The 22,050-nt window shown below is 35.3% G+C and overlaps 7 protein-coding genes across 16 annotated transcripts in view; 3 read left to right on the top strand and 4 right to left on the bottom strand.

The window, feature by feature from the left end:
• ETHR (ecdysis triggering hormone receptor) overlaps positions 1-1,705 on the top strand; it is a 169,080-nt gene extending 167,375 nt beyond the window's left edge. Inside the window, exons 5-9 of the mRNA XM_076409576.1 lie at positions 325-529; positions 797-971; positions 1,070-1,241; positions 1,300-1,380; positions 1,439-1,705. Of these exons, the coding sequence (XP_076265691.1) occupies positions 325-529; positions 797-971; positions 1,070-1,241; positions 1,300-1,380; positions 1,439-1,616 (811 nt within the window). The 3' untranslated portion in view covers positions 1,617-1,705. The remainder of the gene's footprint in view (positions 1-324; positions 530-796; positions 972-1,069; positions 1,242-1,299; positions 1,381-1,438) is intronic.
• A 1,069-nt stretch (positions 1,706-2,774) lies between these two features.
• Positions 2,775-5,299, bottom strand: ric8a (ric8 guanine nucleotide exchange factor A). Of its 7 annotated transcripts, none has more exons than XM_076409567.1 (7): positions 5,164-5,299; positions 5,054-5,089; positions 4,744-4,936; positions 4,370-4,697; positions 3,458-4,314; positions 3,269-3,406; positions 2,775-3,210 (listed from the first exon to the last, which is right to left on the bottom strand). In XM_076409567.1, the coding sequence occupies exons 3-7, from the start codon at positions 4,925-4,927 to the stop codon at positions 3,023-3,025; spliced, it is 1,695 nt and encodes a 564-aa protein (XP_076265682.1). In that variant the 5' UTR covers positions 4,928-4,936; positions 5,054-5,089; positions 5,164-5,299; the 3' UTR covers positions 2,775-3,022. The 7 variants fall into 7 exon arrangements, with proteins under 7 accessions (XP_076265682.1, XP_076265687.1, XP_076265681.1 ...); XM_076409572.1 differs by having other exon boundaries at positions 4,986-5,089; positions 5,164-5,193; XM_076409566.1 differs by lacking the exon at positions 5,054-5,089 and having other exon boundaries at positions 5,164-5,292.
• A 68-nt stretch (positions 5,300-5,367) lies between these two features.
• On the top strand, positions 5,368-12,297 carry Pp2A-29B (Protein phosphatase PP2A regulatory subunit A). Of its 3 annotated transcripts, XM_076409562.1 has the most exons (13): positions 5,368-5,732; positions 5,808-5,962; positions 6,269-6,496; positions 6,608-6,757; positions 6,815-7,009; positions 7,061-7,166; positions 7,230-7,471; positions 7,532-7,711; positions 7,772-7,895; positions 7,955-8,328; positions 8,638-8,722; positions 8,777-8,820; positions 11,836-12,297. In XM_076409562.1, exons 2-12 carry the CDS (start codon positions 5,879-5,881, stop codon positions 8,785-8,787), a joined length of 1,779 nt encoding a protein of 592 aa, XP_076265677.1. In that variant the 5' UTR covers positions 5,368-5,732; positions 5,808-5,878; the 3' UTR covers positions 8,788-8,820; positions 11,836-12,297. The 3 variants fall into 3 exon arrangements, with proteins under 3 accessions (XP_076265677.1, XP_076265675.1, XP_076265676.1); XM_076409560.1 differs by having other exon boundaries at positions 8,638-8,820; XM_076409561.1 differs by lacking the exon at positions 11,836-12,297 and having other exon boundaries at positions 8,777-9,318.
• Tsp33B (Tetraspanin 33B) lies at positions 10,095-11,650 on the bottom strand. Its single transcript, XM_076409577.1, has 7 exons — positions 11,572-11,650; positions 11,305-11,509; positions 11,099-11,232; positions 10,887-11,046; positions 10,590-10,836; positions 10,385-10,531; positions 10,095-10,331 (listed from the first exon to the last, which is right to left on the bottom strand). Exons 1-7 carry the CDS (start codon positions 11,633-11,635, stop codon positions 10,116-10,118), a joined length of 1,173 nt encoding a protein of 390 aa, XP_076265692.1. The 5' UTR covers positions 11,636-11,650; the 3' UTR covers positions 10,095-10,115.
• Positions 11,742-17,069, bottom strand: LOC143199621 (RNA polymerase II-associated protein 1). Of its 2 annotated transcripts, none has more exons than XM_076409557.1 (19): positions 16,883-17,069; positions 16,668-16,809; positions 16,414-16,619; positions 16,189-16,363; positions 15,960-16,128; positions 15,680-15,904; positions 15,494-15,625; positions 15,071-15,442; positions 14,853-15,019; positions 14,683-14,791; positions 14,486-14,626; positions 14,209-14,422; positions 13,468-13,607; positions 13,241-13,418; positions 12,919-13,184; positions 12,733-12,859; positions 12,303-12,675; positions 12,044-12,231; positions 11,742-11,989 (listed from the first exon to the last, which is right to left on the bottom strand). In XM_076409557.1, exons 1-19 carry the CDS (start codon positions 16,994-16,996, stop codon positions 11,765-11,767), a joined length of 3,663 nt encoding a protein of 1,220 aa, XP_076265672.1. In that variant the 5' UTR covers positions 16,997-17,069; the 3' UTR covers positions 11,742-11,764. The 2 variants fall into 2 exon arrangements, with proteins under 2 accessions (XP_076265672.1, XP_076265671.1); XM_076409556.1 differs by having other exon boundaries at positions 16,668-16,858; positions 16,912-17,069.
• A 137-nt stretch (positions 17,070-17,206) lies between these two features.
• PolE4 (DNA polymerase epsilon subunit 4) lies at positions 17,207-17,935 on the top strand. The gene is made up of 2 exons (XM_076409584.1): positions 17,207-17,700; positions 17,749-17,935. The coding sequence occupies exons 1-2, from the start codon at positions 17,449-17,451 to the stop codon at positions 17,887-17,889; spliced, it is 393 nt and encodes a 130-aa protein (XP_076265699.1). The 5' UTR covers positions 17,207-17,448; the 3' UTR covers positions 17,890-17,935.
• On the bottom strand, positions 17,919-21,517 carry LOC143199623 (uncharacterized). The gene is made up of 6 exons (XM_076409559.1): positions 20,175-21,517; positions 19,973-20,099; positions 19,693-19,923; positions 19,427-19,638; positions 18,488-18,691; positions 17,919-18,433 (listed from the first exon to the last, which is right to left on the bottom strand). Exons 1-6 carry the CDS (start codon positions 21,415-21,417, stop codon positions 18,135-18,137), a joined length of 2,316 nt encoding a protein of 771 aa, XP_076265674.1. The 5' UTR covers positions 21,418-21,517; the 3' UTR covers positions 17,919-18,134.
• Between the last annotated feature and the right edge of the window lie 533 nt (positions 21,518-22,050).

Here is a 22,050-nt window from a genome sequence, read left to right as displayed (position 1 = left end):
GTTTCCTTCGATACGCTGACCGGAGTAGTTAGGAAGAGATAAAGTGTCAGACATGAAAAAAATCTACCACTTGTTCAAACCTACGTGGCGAAAAAATTATTGTTTGTTTAGTCGCGCCAACTCGATATAAAAATAGATATTTACTTAAAAAATAGATGAATTCTGTGTCACTATATAACTCTTGATAAAAATGTCTACCCTAAAATGTTTTTAATCATAGGCAACTAAATATACAAACAAAGCATTTTGCTACTTGGGTTTGAAAAAATGTATAAAAAACGCAATTCGTCAGAAAACAAAAACTATTATAATATTGTATTTTAGTCCCATCCTGGCCATTACCCAATACAGTTCCGAGAAGTATTATGACGGCACCATTGTGTTCGTTTGCTTCAGCATGGTGGAAGATCTATTTCCCTGTGTTTTCTTCATCAGTTCTGTCGTAGTATTCTTCATATTTCCACTGGCGATCCTTATATGCATCTACGCGTTAATTGCCAGAACACTGATGACTCATCCCAACAATTTGGTAAGTCCTAGTAATTTCTGTTCGACTACATTTAAAAACCACCTATAATATTCTGATTAATTTATTTATAACTACGTAATGGCATATATAAATTTAAACTAATATTATAAAATATAATTTTGTTCCCTGGACATATGCAACCAAATATATACATATATTTTTAGTATTCATTTTTACCTCATAAATAGCAGTATTTTACTAAAGCTAATATATTTATTAGACATTTTGTGGAAAAAGTGTTTAGTTCTCATTATATTATTTTTTCAGACTGGTCTTCAGAATAAAAGTGTTACAGTACCCAGTCAAAGTGTTATCAAGTACCGCAAGCAGGTGATGATGATGCTGGGCACTGTGGTGTTGGCGTTCTTCATTTGTCTGCTGCCTTTTCGAGCACTGACTCTTTGGATAATTATTAGTCCCGCGGGATTTAATTTTAATATAGGTAACATTTTTCTACGGGTTAATAATGAATGATTGGTTGCCTGTATTTCGGTGGATTTAAAACGCTTTTCCTTAACTACCATATAGTATTTGTTTCAGGTTTAGAAACGTTCTACAACATACTGTATTTCTCTAGGATAATGTTTCACATAAACTCAGCAGTCAATCCTATCCTGTATAATATAATGAGCTCGAAATTCAGAAGCGGGTTTTTAAAACTCTGCGGCATGAGATCGCTAAAGAGGAGGCTAAGAAAGACTGAAATTATCAGGTATTTGCGCTACAAATATATTTATATCTTAATGTATGAGATACCTGTATCCTTTCAGAAAAAGTACTACTAGTTCTACGACACCCAGCAGTCAACAAACATCAGAGAGCGCAGTAAAGAGCGGTAGGAACCAATCTAGGTAAATGTTCCCTCAGTCACCTGCAACTAGCAATACATCGCCTCAATTATTTTTTTAGGTATTCGAGTAGTTTGAAGGAAGTAAAGGAGAATCCCAAGGAGGAGGATGTTCAGGGAGGTCCCACTGCACCATCCCCAAGTAACTTAACCAAGAAAATTTACATAAGAGCGCCAGTACAAATCGCTGGAGGAGTGACCGGACAAAAGCTAACTTTAGGAAACGAAATATATGTTTAGATCTGTAAATGATTAATGAAAATTGTACTAACCTACAGGGTAGACTAACGTTACGGTAGCCGAAATGTAATGACATTTATGCCACTTGATTTTTTGTAGTATTATTATTTTTAAGTTATTTATTCTCCTTTTTAACGATACCGAGGGCCAATGTAACAATGTTTTTATTAATATTACTAATTTATTTACATTCCTGTGGATTTGCTATGCAGAAACAGGTAAAAGGGGACTCTACTGAATAACAAGCAAGACAGTTTTAATGTTTGGAATAAATGTTTATCGAATGTTATGCAACTTCTTATACAATTAACTAGCATTTGCATTTTACTATTTTTGAAAAAATGTGATATTGTTCTTAAAGTAGCTAGGTATAAAATTTAATTACAGTATACTATATTTTTAAAAAATTGGTAAGACATGCAAAATAATTTGTTATGTATATTCGTAAGTATTGTTGAGTATATTCCCCATTTTACTATACCGTACTAGTGCCAAATAAAACAAAGAAAACACTTCGAGCTTTAATACAAACGGTGATTCATAGTGATGAGTAGAGCTACAGTGTAGTAGAGACAATAAGATAAGGTATACTGCCCTTTCATAAAAACGCTTATATAGAAAGAGGAAATATAGTTCGATTTATGGTATATTTAAATAAAAAGACTTATATACCCAAGCCGTTGCGAATATATATATATATAGTATTATAAATCGAATATCGCCAAAATACTTTATAACGACACTTCTGTTATGGAGTGATTTTTTCTTTATTGTTAAAGACATTTTATGTTTTTGTTAGTTTGTCGTTTGGAATAATAATTATTCATATCGAGCTGTAGCGAGTTAAGTATCTGAAAAGCTATAAATTCAAAAGACATTTTATAATAAATTTTTCAATTTAATCTAGTCATATTTACAAATGTAACTTTTGTACCTCAAATAATATATATGAAAATAAACATTCAAAATACGTTGTTTTTTTATTACCATTCGAATTTTGAGAAATACAGTAATTAATTACTGGATATTTATATTACTTATTATCAAGGAACAAGAAATTTAAACTATTTGACATATGTCGAAACAAATTGTAAGCTAAACGTAAAAAAAATGATTGTGAAATTTCAAGGCGTTCTGGGATATACTAATAAGACTATATAATTCCAAATAGAAATATATTTTGTATAACATAGATAAAAAATCTTTAAAATATTCAAAGTTTCTACGTAACGCATAATTTGATGGTCTCATTGTTTACGATATTATAAATTATGCGGATATACATAATATATAGTTCCTAAATAATGAAATGTAATGCACAGGAAACGTTAATATTTACACAATCTTGATAAAAGATGATGTAGTCATTGGTCTGAAACGTGTTTTAGAAATCCAAAAGTATACATTTAATCGCTATCAGAATCATTGTTTTCTTGTCTCTTCAATCCCTCTTGTAACTGTAGAACGTGCTCTATGGGGTGAGGTTTGCCATCTGCACCTACTCTGCAAGGCTGAATTGTTCCTGACTTTAGGAGATTATTCATCAGGTGAACTAGCTTCATAGCCTCGTATTCTTTTTGTTCATCGGTCATACCTGGAATTGAGTACACAAAGAAACGATGGTGCTATCGACCGATCAATCTATAATATACCTTCCATGGGATTGGGATGAGGCTGGTCTAGGCATCCCAAAACGGGATTGATTAAGTGTTTTTGCTCGGCGTATTCCTCGGTCTCGCTGTCTTCATCGTCTGAACTGAAGTGAGCTTCTGCTTCGTCTTTCTTACCACCTAGGGATGGAAGTGTTTGGAACGATACACGTAATACTTAAATTTACTTACCTAGAAGCCCTCTCTGGGCAAATAAACCAGCTGCATTCCCATATCCCGTATATTTTATCATTCTGGCAACATTACATTTGCAAAGTATGAACAATAATTCTGCAGCTAAGTCCCTAATTTGAGTAATGGGTGATGTCAGCAACTTGCACAAATGTCCTCTCAGTGTATCAGTATCTTCAGGTCTTTTATCGACATCTTTTAAAGGTGGAAGGATATGCAATCTCAAATACTTCCTCATTGACCTATGAGTACTAGTTGCCTTCAATAATACTGTCAATACTGGAGAGAAAACTTCCAACTGTTTCGCCACATCCTTCTTATCATTAAATTTAGCTTCTAGGAACATTAAAATCTCATGTATCACGATCATGTTGTAATTTTCATATCTCAATGTCTTTGGCAGGGGCTTGGATTCATCCACTGGCATCAGGAGCTCTACATAACACAATGCTGGCACATTGGTTAGTAAGTTTATTATATCATTTCTTAGTTGCCAAGTCTTGTCCAAAGTTATTGTTGATGCAAGCAGGTAATTCCTTAAAATCCCCACCAACTCAGTGTATTGTTGAACACACTGATCTTCCATTGAAATTTTCAAGGTTATATTAAAGAGAGCCTTCAATGTTTCCGAAGCAATATCAGCTTTTTTATCATCTAATACTGCAGGTAGATGTGATTGTGCAATGCCTTCTGCTGCCTCCTTGAGAATCACTTTCAAAACACTTATAAGAACAGTCAAACCATCTAAATCTGTTTCTATTTTGGTCCTCACTGCTATAGATAAGGCTGATAAAAGAAATACTAATTTAATGTCATAGTATTTGATTGTATCAGACACATGGAAGTTTTCATATAATCTAAGATAAATATAATTAGATATTTTGTGCCTTTTAATATTTAAATCAAACATACTTTATACGATTAATGAGTTTTTCCACTATGCCATTGGTGACAGATTTTTCCACTAGTTCCTTGCTGTTAAATAAAGTGTTCCATAGTACTTTTTGTCCTTCCTCAATTTTGCACAATGTGTCCTCATCATAATTAAAAGATTTATCATTTAAACCAATATTTTGAATGACCAGAGATAACCATTCTTCACTAACTAAACTATTTACTGATGCTTTATCTCTGCTGATAATACGAAATACAGTGAAGACAACACCTAATAAACCATTGTCATTGATACTGGTAGCTAAATTAGTCAAGCTTCTCCACAACTTTGCGCGAATATCACCTTCTACAACCAAAACTTGAAAAACATGTAAAATTAATTGAGGATATACCTTTTAATTCGGCAATATCAAACTCCTTATATTCTTTTACCAGAAAATTGACCAAGGCTTGTTCATAAAGAGGCTTATCGTCTTTCTCAATCCCATTAATGATATCTTCGATGTTTTTTTTTGTTGGTACTGTTAAATCAGGTTCATAATGTTGAAGTTGATAATTAATCTCTGTAGCAGCCATTTCTAAAAACTGCTTTAAAAATGTACCTGGACACATTACAGTAGAGACAATAAATTACCAACTAATTAGTGAAAATAAATGAATGGAAGTATCATAATAATTATAATAAACACAATTAAATTATACCTTTTAGAACTACACACACCCAAACCACCAACTAACCTATAAAGCGTGTTAAAAACGTCATTATATACAGTGTTAAATAAACATAAATATTTTGGAGAAGTATTGATTACCTACGAACAGTGCCCTATTATTTTTCCAATAATTTTACAAATCTACATACAGAAATAAATCGATTTAAATAGATCTTTGTTTTGATTGCTGCTACTAAAATTACTTAACAGGTGGTGCTAGTATTGCGGAAAATATATATATTTTTTTATAGAACTCTATTTTTTATAATACATAAATATATGAATACAAAATTATTTGTTTTTAGTCATAATTGTAGACAATGAAACTTTTTTCTATAAATTCCGTCAGTAAAGTATATAATTCAAAGATCATATAATGTTATTAGTTTCCAGGGAATTTTAATTTTTTATGTTTAAAAATGTTTAAGTTAATTATTTAAGATAAATGATTGATTGTAATGATGCGCATTTATTTATGTTTTTTTGAGATACTATTATTATTATTGTGCACTAAAGTGATAATATTAGCTAGGTTTAAACTTCCCGGGATGTTGTCAAATGTCAGATGTCAACGCAATTTGGTGCGGCAGCGCCTTCATAATTATGCTAGGAGACTGCTAAACAGACAAGATCGTTCGTTAAAATTTCTTTTAAGGTTTTAAAGATTTGTAAGTACATCTACACACGTTTTACTCAATTTTGGCGAATAACGGTTCTAACTAAGCGGTTTGCTGCTTCGTTAGGTGCGGAACGCGGTTATTAAAATCAAGTAAAAACGACGATATCGGCGTTATCCACTGGACTTGGGTCTACAATGGCAGCCAGCGATTCTGCGGGCGACGATTCTTTGTATCCGATCGCCGTACTAATTGATGAACTTAAAAACGAGGATGTCCAGGTAATAATTGTTGTGCTTGTGCATTTTAACTTTAAATTCGAATGTTAAATTTGTCGAGCGTGACAATATGATTCATTTTCACCTACTTTTAGTCAAAATTTTACACCTGAAACGGTTTTTTATTTGGAAATATGACTAATTAATTGTTTATTGACAAGTATCGTATTATCTATACCTTTTACATATATTTTGGTTTTGCTGATAGTTGTAAGATTGATGATAATAATTATATGGTAAATATTTACTTGGTTAATTTTTCATGCATTTTAAAAGTTGTATGTGTAAGTTTGTTTTTTTTTATTTTAGTTACGGCTTAATTCAATAAAGAAGTTGTCAACAATTGCATTGGCTTTGGGGGTGGAGAGGACCAGATCTGAACTCATTCCATTCCTCACTGAAACAATCTATGATGAAGACGAAGTACTTCTGGCCCTTGCGGAGCAGTTGGGCCAATTCATTACACTAGTTGGCGGCCCTGAATTTGCATATTGCTTATTGCCACCATTGGAAAGTTTAGCAACAGTTGAGGAAACAGTTAAGTAGAAGTTTTTATTTTTAAGTGCTAGTATGAGTAATTTAAAATATATGTCTATTGTATGTAGTCCAAATAAAGGGGATTAACTAAATTTTTCAAATTTCATGTAGGTTGTTCGTGATAAAGCTGTAGAATCTCTCAGGGCTGTTGCTCAGCAACATAGTCCAGCTGATCTAGAGACTCATTTTGTTCCATTAGTTCAGAGATTGGCATCTGGTGATTGGTTCACATCAAGAACTTCAGCATGTGGATTATTTGCCGTAAGGAATTGATCATATTACATTAAAGTTATTTACATTTTAGCTATATGGTTCTAGGTATGTTATGCCAGAGTGTCAGCTGGGATGAAAGCAGATTTGAGGTCCCATTTCAAAGCGTTGTGCCAGGACGACACACCTATGGTGCGTCGTTCTGCCGCCACAAAATTAGGGGAACTTGCACAAGTCGTGGAACTGGAATATCTTAAATCAGATTTGATACCCATGTTTGTTAATTTAGCTCAAGATGAACAGGTTTGTGTTATTGTTATATATAATTTTGTCTTCATGATGACTCTTTTTAAGGATTCGGTTAGACTTTTGGCAGTTGAGGCATGTGTTAGTATTGCTACTCTACTGCAGCAGGAAGACGTGGAACAGTTAGTTATGCCTACGCTTCGGCAGTGTACCGGTATGTTTAATGTTATGCACACATGTTGGACCTGAATAAACAATGAGTTTGTGTTTTTGTTAGGTGACACATCATGGAGAGTTCGGTATATGGTGGCGGACAAGTTTACGGAATTACAAAAGGCGGTAGGACCCGAAATAACCAGAACGGACCTAGTACCAGCCTTCCAGGGCTTGCTCAAGGACACTGAAGCGGAAGTAAGAGCAGCCGCTGCGAATAAAGTAAAGGACTTTTGCCAGAGCTTAGATAAAACTCATCAAGAGAATATTATTATGACAAATATACTTCCATGCGTTAAGGAATTGGTAAGATTATTTGTTCCGATCCGGTAGTTTGGTGTTTTTAAATCTCGTGTGATGTTACAGGTCGCCGATCCTAACCAACACGTCAAATCAGCACTGGCATCGGTCATAATGGGATTGAGTCCTATCTTAGGACGCCACAATACTATTGAACACCTTCTACCTCTATTTTTGACTCAGCTGAAAGACGAATGTCCTGAGGTTAGATTAAATATTATCTCCAATTTGGATTGCGTCAACGAAGTGAGTTAAGAGGACGATTGTATTTTTATCGACGATTTTAACGTTGGTCGATGGTTTCAGGTCATCGGAATAAAGCAGTTGTCGGAGTCATTGCTACCTGCGATCGTCGAATTGGCAGAGGATTCGAAATGGAGAGTCCGATCAGCAATAATCGAATACATGCCCTTGTTGGCCGGCCAACTCGGTTAGTGCCACGACATTACCGGACTACCGGTCTTTTCTAATCGTTCTTGATTTTTGCAGGGAGGGAGTTCTTCGACGAGAAGCTCAACGCTCTCTGCATGACTTGGCTCATGGACCACGTGTTCGCCATCCGTGAGGCCGCGACGCTGAACTTGCGGAAGTTGGTCGACCAGTTCGGCGCCGAATGGGCCGAATCCACCATCATACCGAAGGTGTTGGCCATGTCCAGGGATCAGAACTATCTCTACAGGATGACCTGTTTGTTCTGCATAAACGTGTTGGCCGAAGCCTGCGGCAGCGACATCACGACGCGGCTGCTGCTACCCACCGTTCTGAGCATGGCCAACGACAAAGTAGCGAACGTTAGGTTTAATGTCGCGAAAACCTTGCAGAAAATTGCTCCACAACTTGACCAGGCCGTCATACAGCCACAGGTAAGTCAATCTCAAATTTTTGATAACTAAAAACTAAGTAAAACGTTACTAAAAACATGACATAATTAAAGGACGACCGCTAATTAGTAATTTGATTGTCCTTGTTAAGTATAAAGAGGTTCCTCGAAACAATTATGGTTTATTTGTTCATCTGGTCTAGTTGCCACATAACAAAAGTCGCTATAATACCGAATAGTGTTGATAACATATTCTAAAAGGTTTACACCTTAAAATTATGCAAAAAAACATGTTTTTTTTTTAAGTTTCTAGATCAATTGGTGAGCCTTAACATTTTGTATTTTTCCGCAGGTTAAGCCTATTTTAGATAAATTAAACATGGACGTAGACGTGGACGTCAAATATTCAGCATCCGAGGCTATTTCAGGTATAGCTGGTGAGTATCCCGTCGGTGCCCAGTACGAACACCATTCACAATTGGTCGTTTCAGCTTTAGGTTGAAAATCCTCGGGATGAGCTAAGACACGTTTAAATGTAAGTAATGAAGAACAAGAGAGCTGGAAAAAATTTATACATAATATTATCTCATAGAGTTTCATAATTGTTACACCACTTATCATTTATATATTTAAAAAAAACATCAGTATGTAAAATGGATGACTTAGAGTTTAGTATTAAATCAAAAAAAAAAACGAGAAATTGTTCACGAGTTTTGGTCTAGTAATGCTAAATAATTCTTTTGTTATGTAAGTATTTATGTTTGCCATAATTTAAACAGGTTTCTTAAGGCATTGGTCGAAAATATATGTCGAGGAGAAAAAGTCCCGATAGTCGTTGCGTTGTTTCTACTCACTCTCGAAATCTACTATTAGTTTCTCGATTGGTACATATACATAATACGTTTTTGTTTCCTTGGTGGCTTACCATCATCCCCGAGCATTTATTTACGTAATTTTAATTTTCTTGTTTAATGTAAATATTTAAAACTATGTAATGTTTAATAGTGCAAAATAAATTTTAATATCAGAAAAACGTTGCTGTTCTTTGCCTTTTATTTGCGGCTGCTGTTAGTAGTGTTGGGATCCCCCGGGTTGTGAATTAACTTATTTTGATAATCAGTGAATTACTTAGTGTTGGTATTCATGATTAGGTACTTACGTGTGTTCTTATATTTTTCACTTTAAAAGGTACTTATTGAGAGAAATTGGTAGAATATAAATTAATACAAATATTTTCCATAAAACATTTCTAAAGTTTTTTCGGCTCCTCAGGTCGTTCTTTGTCATTGACATCAAAATTGCCACTTTTAAATCGTTGAAAAACAAAATCAACAATTGGAAACACTACACTACAGAGCAGCATGACCATACGTTTCTAAAAGTGTTTGATGGGCTTTAGTAGCAGGTGTTTTCAAATCAAACAATAAATGTAATGAATGTAGGCAATTTTAAGCGTTTCATGATATACACTCTAGGTAACTAACTAATACTAAGTGGGAAAATGTTAAAACCATCCAATTTAACAGTTAGGTTAGCTTGTTTAACTGTTGCCTACTTTAACAATAACCAACACAATATATCAACTAAATCGTCCTTCAAATTTCCGGCGTTTTTTTCTCTCTTATATTCCATAGTCAATTATTTGTAATCTTACGTTTAAAAAAAAATTCAAAAATGTGTGTCATGTACGCAAGCATGGTAACTGATATATAGGTTTGTATTTAGGCAACCTTAACTTCACTAGAAAGCGTTTGGTTTGGTCTCGAAATCAGACAATAATAATCTCATAAAAATATATATTACTCTTATAATAAAAATGTATACAGTCCACTATTTGTTACTAATTTCTGTTTCCGTGACGCCAGCCGTGGTGGATTCGAGCTCATTCTTTCTGTTGCTACTATCTGGTATCGATTTTATTCGATGGAAACCAGACGAGTCTACTTCGCCGCTGTGGCGGTTCACTTTGCTCTTGCTGGATTTATCACTGGTCCCCAGTCTCTTCCCTTGCAATATTCTTTGTTCCAGTATCTCGTTAGTGATACCCTAAGAAGAGATAGTTCGGGTAAGGTACAGGAAACTGGTCTCGTGTTACGTACCATTAGCTCCGTTAGGGTTTTGCCCCGGGAATACCCACAGTCGCCTCTCCCGAATATCCAGCCAGGAGCAACTCCCTGTGGGTCGTATAATAAAACCGCGTTCCTACACGACGTGTACAGTATTCTGGACACAAGAAATATGTTGACCTATAGCGAGAAAACCACCTTTGAATTCTATTAGTATCGGACGATATAAAATACTGACATGAATCACCGCAACAATGACTATCAACATGATAAAGCCCTCGATGATGCATCCTATGGACCCCTTCATTTTCTCCACGCACCCTTTGGTGTTTATGGAGTCCGCGACTGTCTCTGGGGCGTCCACCCATAAGTTAGTAAAAGCAGTTTGTTGGATGGGATCGTGGAAACACTGCATGGGATACTGGATTTTACAACAAGACCAGGGTATGACCGGAAGGTACAGTTTGTTCTTGTCATATCGTAATCTTTAACAAAACCTGGCATGATCGAGAATTTATCGAATAAACGTACGTACTCGTCAACTTGTTTTGAACCCGAATTTATGATAGTCTTGTCCATCCACTCGATTTGGTGCCAATCTTTATATGAGTCATAGCCGCAGCATTCTAGATTATATTGTATCGTGTCTATTGTCTCTTTAATGTCCATGTCGTACAGATAATTCTTCATACCACCTAGAAAAAATGTCTATTTTTACCCGTAGATCACCACATTACATTCCTTTACTTTGTATAGAATTCTTCATTGATTTTTCTATATGTCTATTAGTCTTTTTGGATAGATTCGCAATTATTATCAGCATAATAACGGTATTGGTTCCCGCAAAGTACCACAACAAAAGTAAACTCCTTGTACTTTTTCTAGAGATAAACATACTTACTATATCAGATATATAGATTATACGCTAAATGTTATATTGTTTTCTGACTCACTTGTGAGCTTGGCTAAAACATTTACAGCAAATCCTGATACCGATTAACCAGTTAGTTACTATGTTGAACCCAAACAGGGCGTACACGACGAAAACAAAGTTAATTTCAGCCTTCTCCGTTAATATCATTGGCGAGATGTAGACACACACGTATATCGACACGCCAACAAACATACTCCCGATCAGAATTTCAAATATATTTAAAACTACAATAAAACTGTTAATGAGGTAGTCCGACTTCTAAAAAATAAAGGACACCGGTTTTTACCCAGAAATATTATCTTCAGTGTTTTTCTTTGATTGTGGCTTAGTTTAAATAACCCAATGCTCATAATATTGGAAATAAAAAGTGGTATATAACATTATAGTGTTTTTGACAGTTGGCGTGTCAATTTGACAAAGGGGACTGACAATAAAAACAAATGAAATTTTGAAGTGTTCTTTTTAAATACTGTATTTGTTTAAATTTCCATTTCAGTTACATTTTTATCTGTTTTATTTAAAATTATCTTTTTTTCTCTTTGTTTTGTAGCATTTTCTTGGAATTTTTTCACGTTAACTTCGGCGACGTCGTACAATATCGTTCTCTTCGGTACAGCACCAGACTGCAAGGCTTTGAGATAACAGCGGCAAAGAGATTGTTCTGTATCGATGGGATATATTAAATTTTTCCAATTAATCCATACCTAGAAGAAATATTTATGATCAAACAATGAAAGGACATCCAAGCGAAGACTCACATCCTCTTTAGTTACAGTGAATGTCTCGACGACGCCCATGTACTCGGACCAAAGAGTTTTCCTGTATTTAACATCGTGTCTTTTCATCAGAGGAAACAGTAAAACGTTTGCGAACACTTTGTTGCCGTAGCTGACTGCTTGATATTGTTCTAGTAACTGCACGTAAAAGTCTTTGAAATTTGTTAGACCTAGAAAATGATTTTTTTTGAAAATGTATTTATAATATAAGTAAAATATATGGTTGGTTAATAATATTTACCAGAAATTTCTTGTTCAAAGTTGAGTTGTGCCTCGGCTTTGTTAATGAACCCGTAAATCCGAACCAATAAGGTTTGTATATCGTCCAGGAGGAACAGGTTATCGCTACCCAGGAAGAGACAACTCAGCCTCACATATTTTTCGGTCACGCTGATCGATTGCGCCAACGTGTGGAAGTAGGTCTCGTAGATCAGGATCCACCTTAAACAGTTTAACACTATACGAAAGTCGGCTTGTTCATCGACGGTTTCTTCTTTGGTGCGTTTCTGTTGGTTCGCGTAAAGGAGAACTAGGGGCGTGTAGATCCAATCCATGGGAATGACGTTGCCAATGCTCATATCCAGCGAGAGTGTAGTTTCGAACGTTATGTTATTCTGGAATAATCACAGTGTGCTTTGATTAAATTCTATTAACAAATATTATCGTTTTACTTTGGTCAAACCTAGGACGTTGGCGTAGACGGTCTTGATCTCGTCTAAATTACTCCAAGCGTTTGTTAACTCATCATTTTTGTCACTGATCCTCGTATTTTGCAAGGCAACTTCAACAGGATAGAATCTACGATCAACAGCGATAAAATCACACGTAGATACGCCTCCAAGATTGCAGTTTCATACCTTGGACAAAACACGACGTTATCGAGCAAAAAGATCATGTCCCTCTTTTGTTCGGCACTGAAAACACTCAGTCCCTTAACAGCTATATCATAGTAGAACGTTGGATTCACGGAATCGCCAACTGATTTCGCGATTTTGAGGAGATTCATCACGAGGAATGTTTCACATCTGTTGAACCAATTACCCACATTGTAATAATGCTCGGCGTTTTTCAGTTTACTTGTGTAGGTTTGGATATTGGGATGATTCAAAAACTGAAGCTTCAACTAAAAATTATTAATATATATTTATACCATAAACACAATGCTGTTGAAAAACAAACCTGTGGGGAATTGTACGTCATGATGCTGGTAGTTAAAGCATACAGGAATGGCATGCAACTGTTTAATTGAAGAACCGGGACGATGTGATCCATAGTGTGCCATACTGCAGCTTCCAATGATTTTAAGTTCGCAGTGGTCTTGTGTGTCTCGTAATTATTAAGAAGCAACGAACCATTGCTAAAAATTATCTCGGGTAATTTGACGCAAGCGAATGTTTTTCTTTTACCTAATATCTTTAGTCGCTGTACAAAATATTTCGGAACTTATCATTCTTTCCAATGATCCGACATCTAAAACAGCACTGTAGTTGCAATTGTATGCTGCTGCGCATAGCAAAACAGACGAGGTAATTTGAGAATGTCCACACTGTAAAACGTGAATAACATGCAAAATTTCACATTACTCTACTTAAAAAGAGGCAGAATGAACTCTAATGTAACCAAATCGGTCTATAAATTCGATTTATTATCATATGTCAATGCAAATATAATAAAACAACTTTAATCTACAGACTATTCTGGCTGTTTAACTTCGAGTCCTTCAATAAATATGCATTAGATGTATTATAGTGTTAAAATAAATTATTTTTTATTCATTATTTTATTTGCATTAATATTTTGTTTTCAAAGTCAAAATAAATGAAAATTTAAATTTGGCGCGGCAACGTTGCATTACAAATTTTGATGACGTGTATTGGCTGTTTTATTGCCAGGACAATGATTCAGTTTTCAGGAGAGGAATAGCTAGTTCCGCTTTATAATAGTCTAAATTTAACTATAAAAACCACTAATCTACAAAAGACAATAGAAATATGATAAAAAGATCGATACGTTTTAAAGCACAAGGCGAAATTACAGTGGCATTACCATTTTTGCGGCCAAATATAAAGGAAATTACTTAAATATTGTTAAGATAATTATTTCTTGTTAATAATGACCAATGGTAACAAAAAAGCTCAAAATGTTACCTTGAAACTATCCATGGAACCAAACTGGTTAATCCATTTGATGAAGCACTCTGGTATAAGGGTAGGAAACAGATGGTGTTCCTTTTCGACAGCCTTGGATATCAGCAACAGTAAGGCAGACAGGTGACTCTGCCTGATGAGCGTTGTGGATACGGAGTTATCGGTGTTTTTGAAATGATAATCCAGGAGTTTTAGGAGCAAAGTTTGATGAGTTCTGAGTGAAAAAAAAAAGAATAACTATGATCGGGATATAAAAATCGTTTCAATCCAATCATACCGAACCGCGTCATCACCTAATCCGTAATGGATTAATAGTCTCCAGTAATGCATGACTTCAACCTGCAGACGCATTCCCCTGGCGTTTTGCGAGAACATTTCGTCATATAAATAAAAAACCACTATGTCCAGCACCTCATACCTACAACCGACAAACTCTTACATTTCTCTCGGAGGGATTATCATATCTCTTCATACTTTCTCAAAATATTTTCAGCGATTCCTCGACTTCTTGATGATACCACTCGTAGAAACTTAATCATTTGGGGCAGAGGCACGAAATAGTCGGGATTGCTTTTATCTGACTCTGAAACACAACACGTTCTCGTATTCGCTCAACCTAAAAACGCCGTTTCACTTAATCATACTTATTGTGGACGAAGAAGGCACAAAATACTTCATTAAACTGGAAAAGAGCCCATCGCACTGCAGAATTCTGTTCATTATAAAGTCCGAATCTCGAGCCAGTCGGGTGAGAATATCCAAACAATAGAGAATCGTCTCCAAGGAAGGCTTGATATTGTTTATTATGTACCTAAAATGATCCTCCCTTAGCGATTGTTTTATTATTTTCTTGCAGCCTCACCTGATTCGGATCAATATATCGGTCCTAGCCAAGCATTTGATCAGGTTAGTCTCGGCCAATTGTTGGTCGTTGACGGTATTATCATCCTCCATGATGTTATCAACCGCCAGTATCGGCTGAACGAACCCTACGCCGAAATTTAGCATATTATCAATGCAGGTTTCGTCTATCTGGAAGTAAATCAGGTTCCTCAGAGCTTTTATGGCGCCGTTTAATACTGACGGCGTATTATCATCCAAACAGAACCGTATGACAAAAAACACCTGTTCAATGGGTATATCAATGACCCTATCATAAATTCCTGTTTGGTCCAGGGACAGGATGTTACCCAAAGTGTTCAAGGCTATGATTTTCTGCTGTATCACATTGGATCTAATTATGTGTTTATTGTAGGATCTGTTACATTAAGTACAACAATATTACCTTGAAAGCAACATAAGTTCCTGCAAAGTATAACCTGGTCTTTCTGGTTCATCGCCATGGTGATACAGATGCCTGTTGGATTCATCAATTTTTGAAACACAGTATGGCAATAAATAACCATCAAAATCGAATCTATAATAACACAGAAACCATAGATGTTCATCATAAAACTACTTGTCCACTAACCGTGCTTCAAATCCAGTTGTTTTCTTCAAATCTCGTACTTTTATATCCTTCATCCAGGCAAGCTTACTAGCCTCAAATTTATTGAAATTCAACCAACCCTCTGACTCAGGTTTTGACAAAATCTCTTTAGGGGCATCTAACTCTTCCATAGCTATAGTCTCAGCAGCTTCATTTTGTTCATGTATAGTTGGATTTCGATTTTTGTTACCTTCACCTTTCCTTGCCCTAAGTTAAAGACCACTATCATTATTATGAACAACTGTATTAAATAAGTACATACTTTCTGGATCTTAAAAACTGTATTAGAGCTGGGTCCATAGATGATACAAGCTGTTCCTTTTCTGCAAGAATTTCTTCTGATGACATAGCCTTTAATTTGTTGATATTTTCTTCATGTATGGTTCTTTTATCTGCGGTTGTAAGAACTGAGGAAATCTGAGCTGTTGTTTCTATAAAGAAATGTGACTATTGTATAGGATTTAAAATACAGCAGCTTTCAGAATTCAAACCTTTCTGAGTTCTATTTTCAGCTTTCGTTACTATACAATCATCTTTCAGATTTTCTTTTACTACTAATGGCATCTCTTCTACATCCATTTTAGTTGTCACATCTTCGATAACATCCCTTTTGATTCTTTTAATATGTTGCGAAAATATACTTCCTTTGGTTGGTTGAATGCTTGGCTACAAATATCTCATTTAATCCTTGAAATACCTTTCAGTATACCACTCACATCTCTGCGTACTGCTTTAGGAAATCCACCACTATCGAATTTCATCCTTGATTTAAATAATGAAGTTCTATTTAGTTCCACAACTTCTTTTAGTTTCATATCTGTGGGTATCGCTTCAAATGTATTGGCAATTTGTTCCTGTATGTTAATTTGGTTTTGTTCTTCCTCGGAGTTATTTTTTTCATCTTTATTACTGCAAGCATTTTCTAAAAGATCGCGTTACAGACGAGATTATTACAATAGATTAAAATTACCTCCGATGTTACTACTAACTACGACCGCAGCAGGTTTTATTTTATTTTGTGCCTTCTGTTTGAAAAATTCTTCTTGCTGTCGTAAAATTTCATCTTCATCATCATAGGGTGTCGGTCTTTTTAGCATTTTAATAATTGGTTGCTTTATTGGTAAATAAATACTATAACCTTAATAAGTAAATTTGTTTAACCTAGAAATAAACAGATATGCCTACCAAAAATACAAAATATGTATTTTCCAAACCGATATAGATAATATATGATGTTTTTCCGTCGTCAATGCAAAAAAATTCTAAAATATATATCAATGTTCTTTTCAAAGTCTTCATACATGGATTTTTTTTAAATATTTTTTAACTATCGATATATATTGACGTTTCCGACATCCCTATCATATATTATACTTCTTTATTTTTACGATGGATTTAGTGTTGCCTGACCATGTGTTACCCTATTAGAACGTATCGATTTTCTAAAAAAAAAATAGATATCGATAATTTTCAACAAGCGATACCGATTTGTCGATATTAATTTTTGTTTGCATTTGTTTATATTATTCCAATGTGTATATATACAAAATTAATCACTGCCGTCCTATTGTGCTCAAAACTAATTTAGAGTGCAAAATCCCATAGGGAACAAACCATTAAACATCTGATAATGGAACTGATTTCCCGCCAAAGCTAATGGTTGGGTCACACTTGAACTTTTATATTTGTTTTTGTTTAGGTTATATATTCTTTTCAACCATAAGTTAGTGTTTTGATAGCGAATACAAATAATGAGTGAAAGTAATGATATATTTGCCGAAACTTTAAATCCGGATGAGTTAATAACGGACAGTGAGTTAGGTTCATCAAATATATTAACAGAAAACTCAGATTTATTAGATAACAAAAAAGACAGCCCAACAATAAATAAGCCAGTGAAGTATGTTAGACTACCTTTTTCAAAAATTAAACAAATTATGAAAATGGATCCTGATTGCGCTTTGGTGCAACAAGATGCAGCATTTTTAGTTACTAAAGCAACTGTATGTAGTATTCCTTTTGATGAATGGTTTATAACTATTGTGTTTCAGGAAATGTTTATAGAATTTTTGACTAAGGAAACTTATAAACAGTTAATGGGGAACAAAAGAAAAACGCTAACAAAAAGAGATGTTGATGCCACCATCGAGGTTATCCCTCAGTTATGTTTTCTGGATGGAGCCTTGGAATAAACATTGTTATTCTTAAAATAAAACAAATCTTTGTTTTCATATCTAATATTTCGTTTAATAAGTAAAACGGTACAGTCAAAAAAAATGTAACAGCGCAGCATAAGATTATAAATAAGCATTACGAAATGTATATTAAATTTAAACCAAAATGAAAAAAAGTCAATCTTGAGTGGTGGTGTACATATATATGCTTATATATACATATATAGATATAAACCGCATAAATGTACGAGATATTTCCTGATCTATTTTCTATTTCTAGTTTTTCTTCTTGTGTTGCCATTTTCACTTTGTCCATAGAGAGAGTTTAGTAAATTTTCTAAGTCGGGCCTGTCCATTCGTGGGGAGGAACTGTTCCGTCTGGGTTGGTTGTTTGGTTTGCCCAAGGCGATCCTGTACTGGACATGGTGAGAATCAGGCTTGAGATGTTTTAGGGTGTCTTTCTGGCACCCTGCCCAGTCCGTGATATCATAGACGGATCCTTCCATACAGGCATAATAGTGCCAAAGGAAACCAAAACATTTTGCTTCTGCCCATATATCGCCTGGAAAATTAATACATTAATAAATGCCGTTCTAAGGGGTAGATGTAGAGGAACCTTCTCGCGCAGAATGGTGTATTTTGCACATGTGACAGTTTCGCGCAGCATAACTTGGCCTATCTACTTTGATTCTTTTGTGTCGCTCGCTACAGGCACTGCATCTTATCGTATTGGCGTTCATTTCCATTTTTTGCTGTAACTTCTGGAGCAATTCCGCCATTTGACTAAAATTTTGCGCGACAAAGGCCGACTCGGCCACGCCTAAAATAAATAATCGTGAATAACTTTGATGAGAGCTCATTCTATTACTAGAGAGGGGTGAGGGCTACTTTATGTCCATTTGTATCGGCTATATCCGTTAGTCGATACAAATGGACAACAACAAATATCCTACATTCATCTGGGTTTTCAATATATACAATTTAATAATCCAAGAGTGCCTTTCAAAGTGTAAAACAAGTATAAAAATAGCATGTGCATGTGTAAAATTTTGCGCGACAAAGGCTGACTCGGCCACGGGTAAAATAAATAATCGTGAATAAATTTGATGAGAGCTCATTCTATTACTAGAGAGGGGTGAGGGCTACTTTATGTCCATTTGTATCGGCTATATCCATTAGCCGATACAAATGGACAACAACAAATATCCTACATTCATCTGGGTTTTCAATATATACAATTTAATAATCCAAGAGTGCCTTTCAAGGTGTAAAACAAATAAAAAAATAGCATATGCCCAAAATATAGAGAATCAAAGTTGACAATTTCAGACAATGTTTTAATGTTAAAAGAAGCGTTGACTGATCAATCCCCATCACTGATATACTAGTACTAGGAGTTGCTGTTAAGATTAGATACAAAATACAAGATCTATATTTATAAATAAAATGACGATGGAGTCTTGAAAATATGGTGAATGCGCTTAAAACAGATATTCCTTTATGGATTGTATTGGCTAAATATTTTTTAGTCAACTCATCAAAGTGAACCACTTACCTCTATCGTAAGCTACCCGTCTTTCTGAAGTTCCGATCATATCAAAGGCGTGCACCAAGATCTTAAACGCTTCCTCTGCACCCGGCTGGCTATTTTTATCTGGATGGACTAAGACCGCTTGTCGTTTGTAGTACTTTTTGATATCGTCATCGGTGCATTTTGGCGTCACTCCCAGTATACTATATGGATCCTTGCCTTTACAGGCCAATAACCTGTGGAAAACGCTTGATGAATATTGGATGTGTTTAAAAATACTTTCCTTGTACCTCTTCATTGCTTCATCGCCTGTCGTGGGCATATTGATATTGTTTTCCAAGCCATTGTGCAGGAAATTGTTAGTTTCTTCTTCTATGCGGGTCTTCTTTTTCTGCCCTTTGAATTTTTCCTCAATATGCTTCCATATCCAAGCAGACAGACGCCATCTCTTCAAAATAGCTTCACCAGTACTGGTGAAGGAATGCCAAAAATCTACGATGTTGTTCCATGAAGTCGCAGCACTAAAACATTATCTTTGCAACAATTATCATTGTATTGCTGTATACATACAATTCCTTGCCCAGGTGGACGCTCATGCTGCATATATCAAAAATTAAGAGATATAACCATAGGAAGAACACCACCAATACCTTCCACCATCTTTTCATATAAATTTGAACTTTTTCTCCAAGAATATCTGAAACAGTACAATAACTGAATGTTGCTAAAGCCGACGAATAGCACTAAACGGGACATTTCAAAAATAAATTACCGGAAAATGGCTGTACTTCCTTTTTCTTCGTTCTCTGATTCCTCTTGGACGATGGTCTCTCATTGCCACCTGTGAAACTATCGGTTTGTTTCTGACGAGCGGACATTTTATTTTTCTTCGCCGTACTCTTAGACACATTCAAGTTTTCAGCTTTAACGCTATTTTCAATTAAATGATCTGAAATATTATTTACACTTTTGTTTATTTTATTTTTTGCCGGTTTAGCTGGTTTATTGTTTACGTTAGAATCTTCTTGTTTCTTAAATCTCTTTGATTCATCCACTTTGACGGGATTTGGTTCGGAAATGTTATCCAGAGAAGCCCATTTTCTATTGAGTTGATTCGTTTTCGTTAACTTCTTATCGGCCTTATTATTCATAAAGACCTTGTCCATTGAAATATCTCTTATGTCATTATTGGTGTTGGATCGGTTCAAAATACTTCCAGATTTCTGAGTTTTATCGGTTTTACCATTTTTTCGTGACTCTTTCTTTACCTTGACATCCTTCGATTCTAGTTTGAGTTGTTTGATGTTGCTGCCTGATGGTACTGGCTTGGTTAAGACATCTGAGTAACTGGGACGCATTGGCTTCACTTCTGCTAAAGGTCTGGCTTTCCTGTTATCCCGATTGAAATTGAATTTGTCATCAATATGCTCACTTTGTTTAAACGTCACGTCTTCTGATGCATCAACGAAACTATTCTCACTGGTTTGAGTTTGGAACTCAAACAAGTTTGGCTTGAATGTATCAGTATTTCCAAACGGGGAATACGTCCCAGTATTATTGGGAACAGTCCAATTACCTACTAGATTTTCGAAAATCGGGGACGTCGGTGAATTGTGGTTGAGATTATTGTGCAAAACATTATCTGGAACGACATTTGGAGGAAAGGCATACATAGCTTGGGGAGCACTATTTGATCTTGAGTTGTAATTGTTATATTCGGGTATAATAGCTTTGTTAAAAATATCACACATTGCATTAGCTTCATGCATATACAGCTGTTGTCTTGGGGAGAGCGGTACTTTATTGAGATGAGGCTCGGCGTAGTGAAATCCCATATTGAGATAGGCGTTTGGCGGACGATGAGACTCCCAAGCTCGTTGATCAGGAACATTTGTTTGAGATGAAAACCTTAGCGGAATATATTGACCGTCGTTATTTTGCATTTCCGACGTCATATTCCCAATCATTTTTTCTACGGCGTCGTTAGACGACGACAACTTGTTATTTTCGGTCATCCTCTATTTCAAACGAATCAATATGCTCAGCACAATTCAAACAATTTAACAAATGTGCAAAATTTGTATTTTCTCATTGTCAAACTAAAACATATGCAACAATGTGACAAATGAAACGTAACAAGAATTTTTGTTGTCGAAAACATAAAAATCAAAAATAAGAAGTACTTTTAATGGAATATACAACGCCAAGTTGAATCTTTATAATTATATAAATTTGTCATGTTTCTGCAATAGTTTATAAAAGTTCCTGTTAGAACTGATATTACCGATACAATAAAAATCAAAGTTCATTTAGGTGCCATCTCTGCACTGCTAGGCGAAGTTGTAGTTATAGTGGTGTCACTAGATGGCTCTAGATTGCTTAGGTGCTACCATCTTTTGATCAATAAAAGCTATAGTTCGAATGATTAGCGTTAGATGACTCTGGCGGTCCGAGAAATATTGGTTGCCTAAATATTAAAGTTCCATCTTACGGTATTTTGACACAACCATAGTTGGTAGGACTTTTGTTAGATGACACCACAAATAACAGTTTTCTTCTTTTTGTTATTCATCAAAGTTATTGTTCGCTTTATTGGTGCTAGAGGGCTCTAGGGGCGAATGAAGAATATTAGTTGCCTGCATGGGTAG

This window comes from Rhynchophorus ferrugineus, unplaced genomic scaffold (genome assembly GCF_030347505.1).
Source record: "Rhynchophorus ferrugineus isolate W39M unplaced genomic scaffold, kcgeb_rfMv2 rfM7, whole genome shotgun sequence".
In the NCBI taxonomy this organism is placed as follows: domain Eukaryota; kingdom Metazoa; phylum Arthropoda; class Insecta; order Coleoptera; family Curculionidae; genus Rhynchophorus; species Rhynchophorus ferrugineus.
Note: the sequence above shows the minus strand (reverse complement) of the source record. Positions and strands in the feature narration are given on the sequence as shown.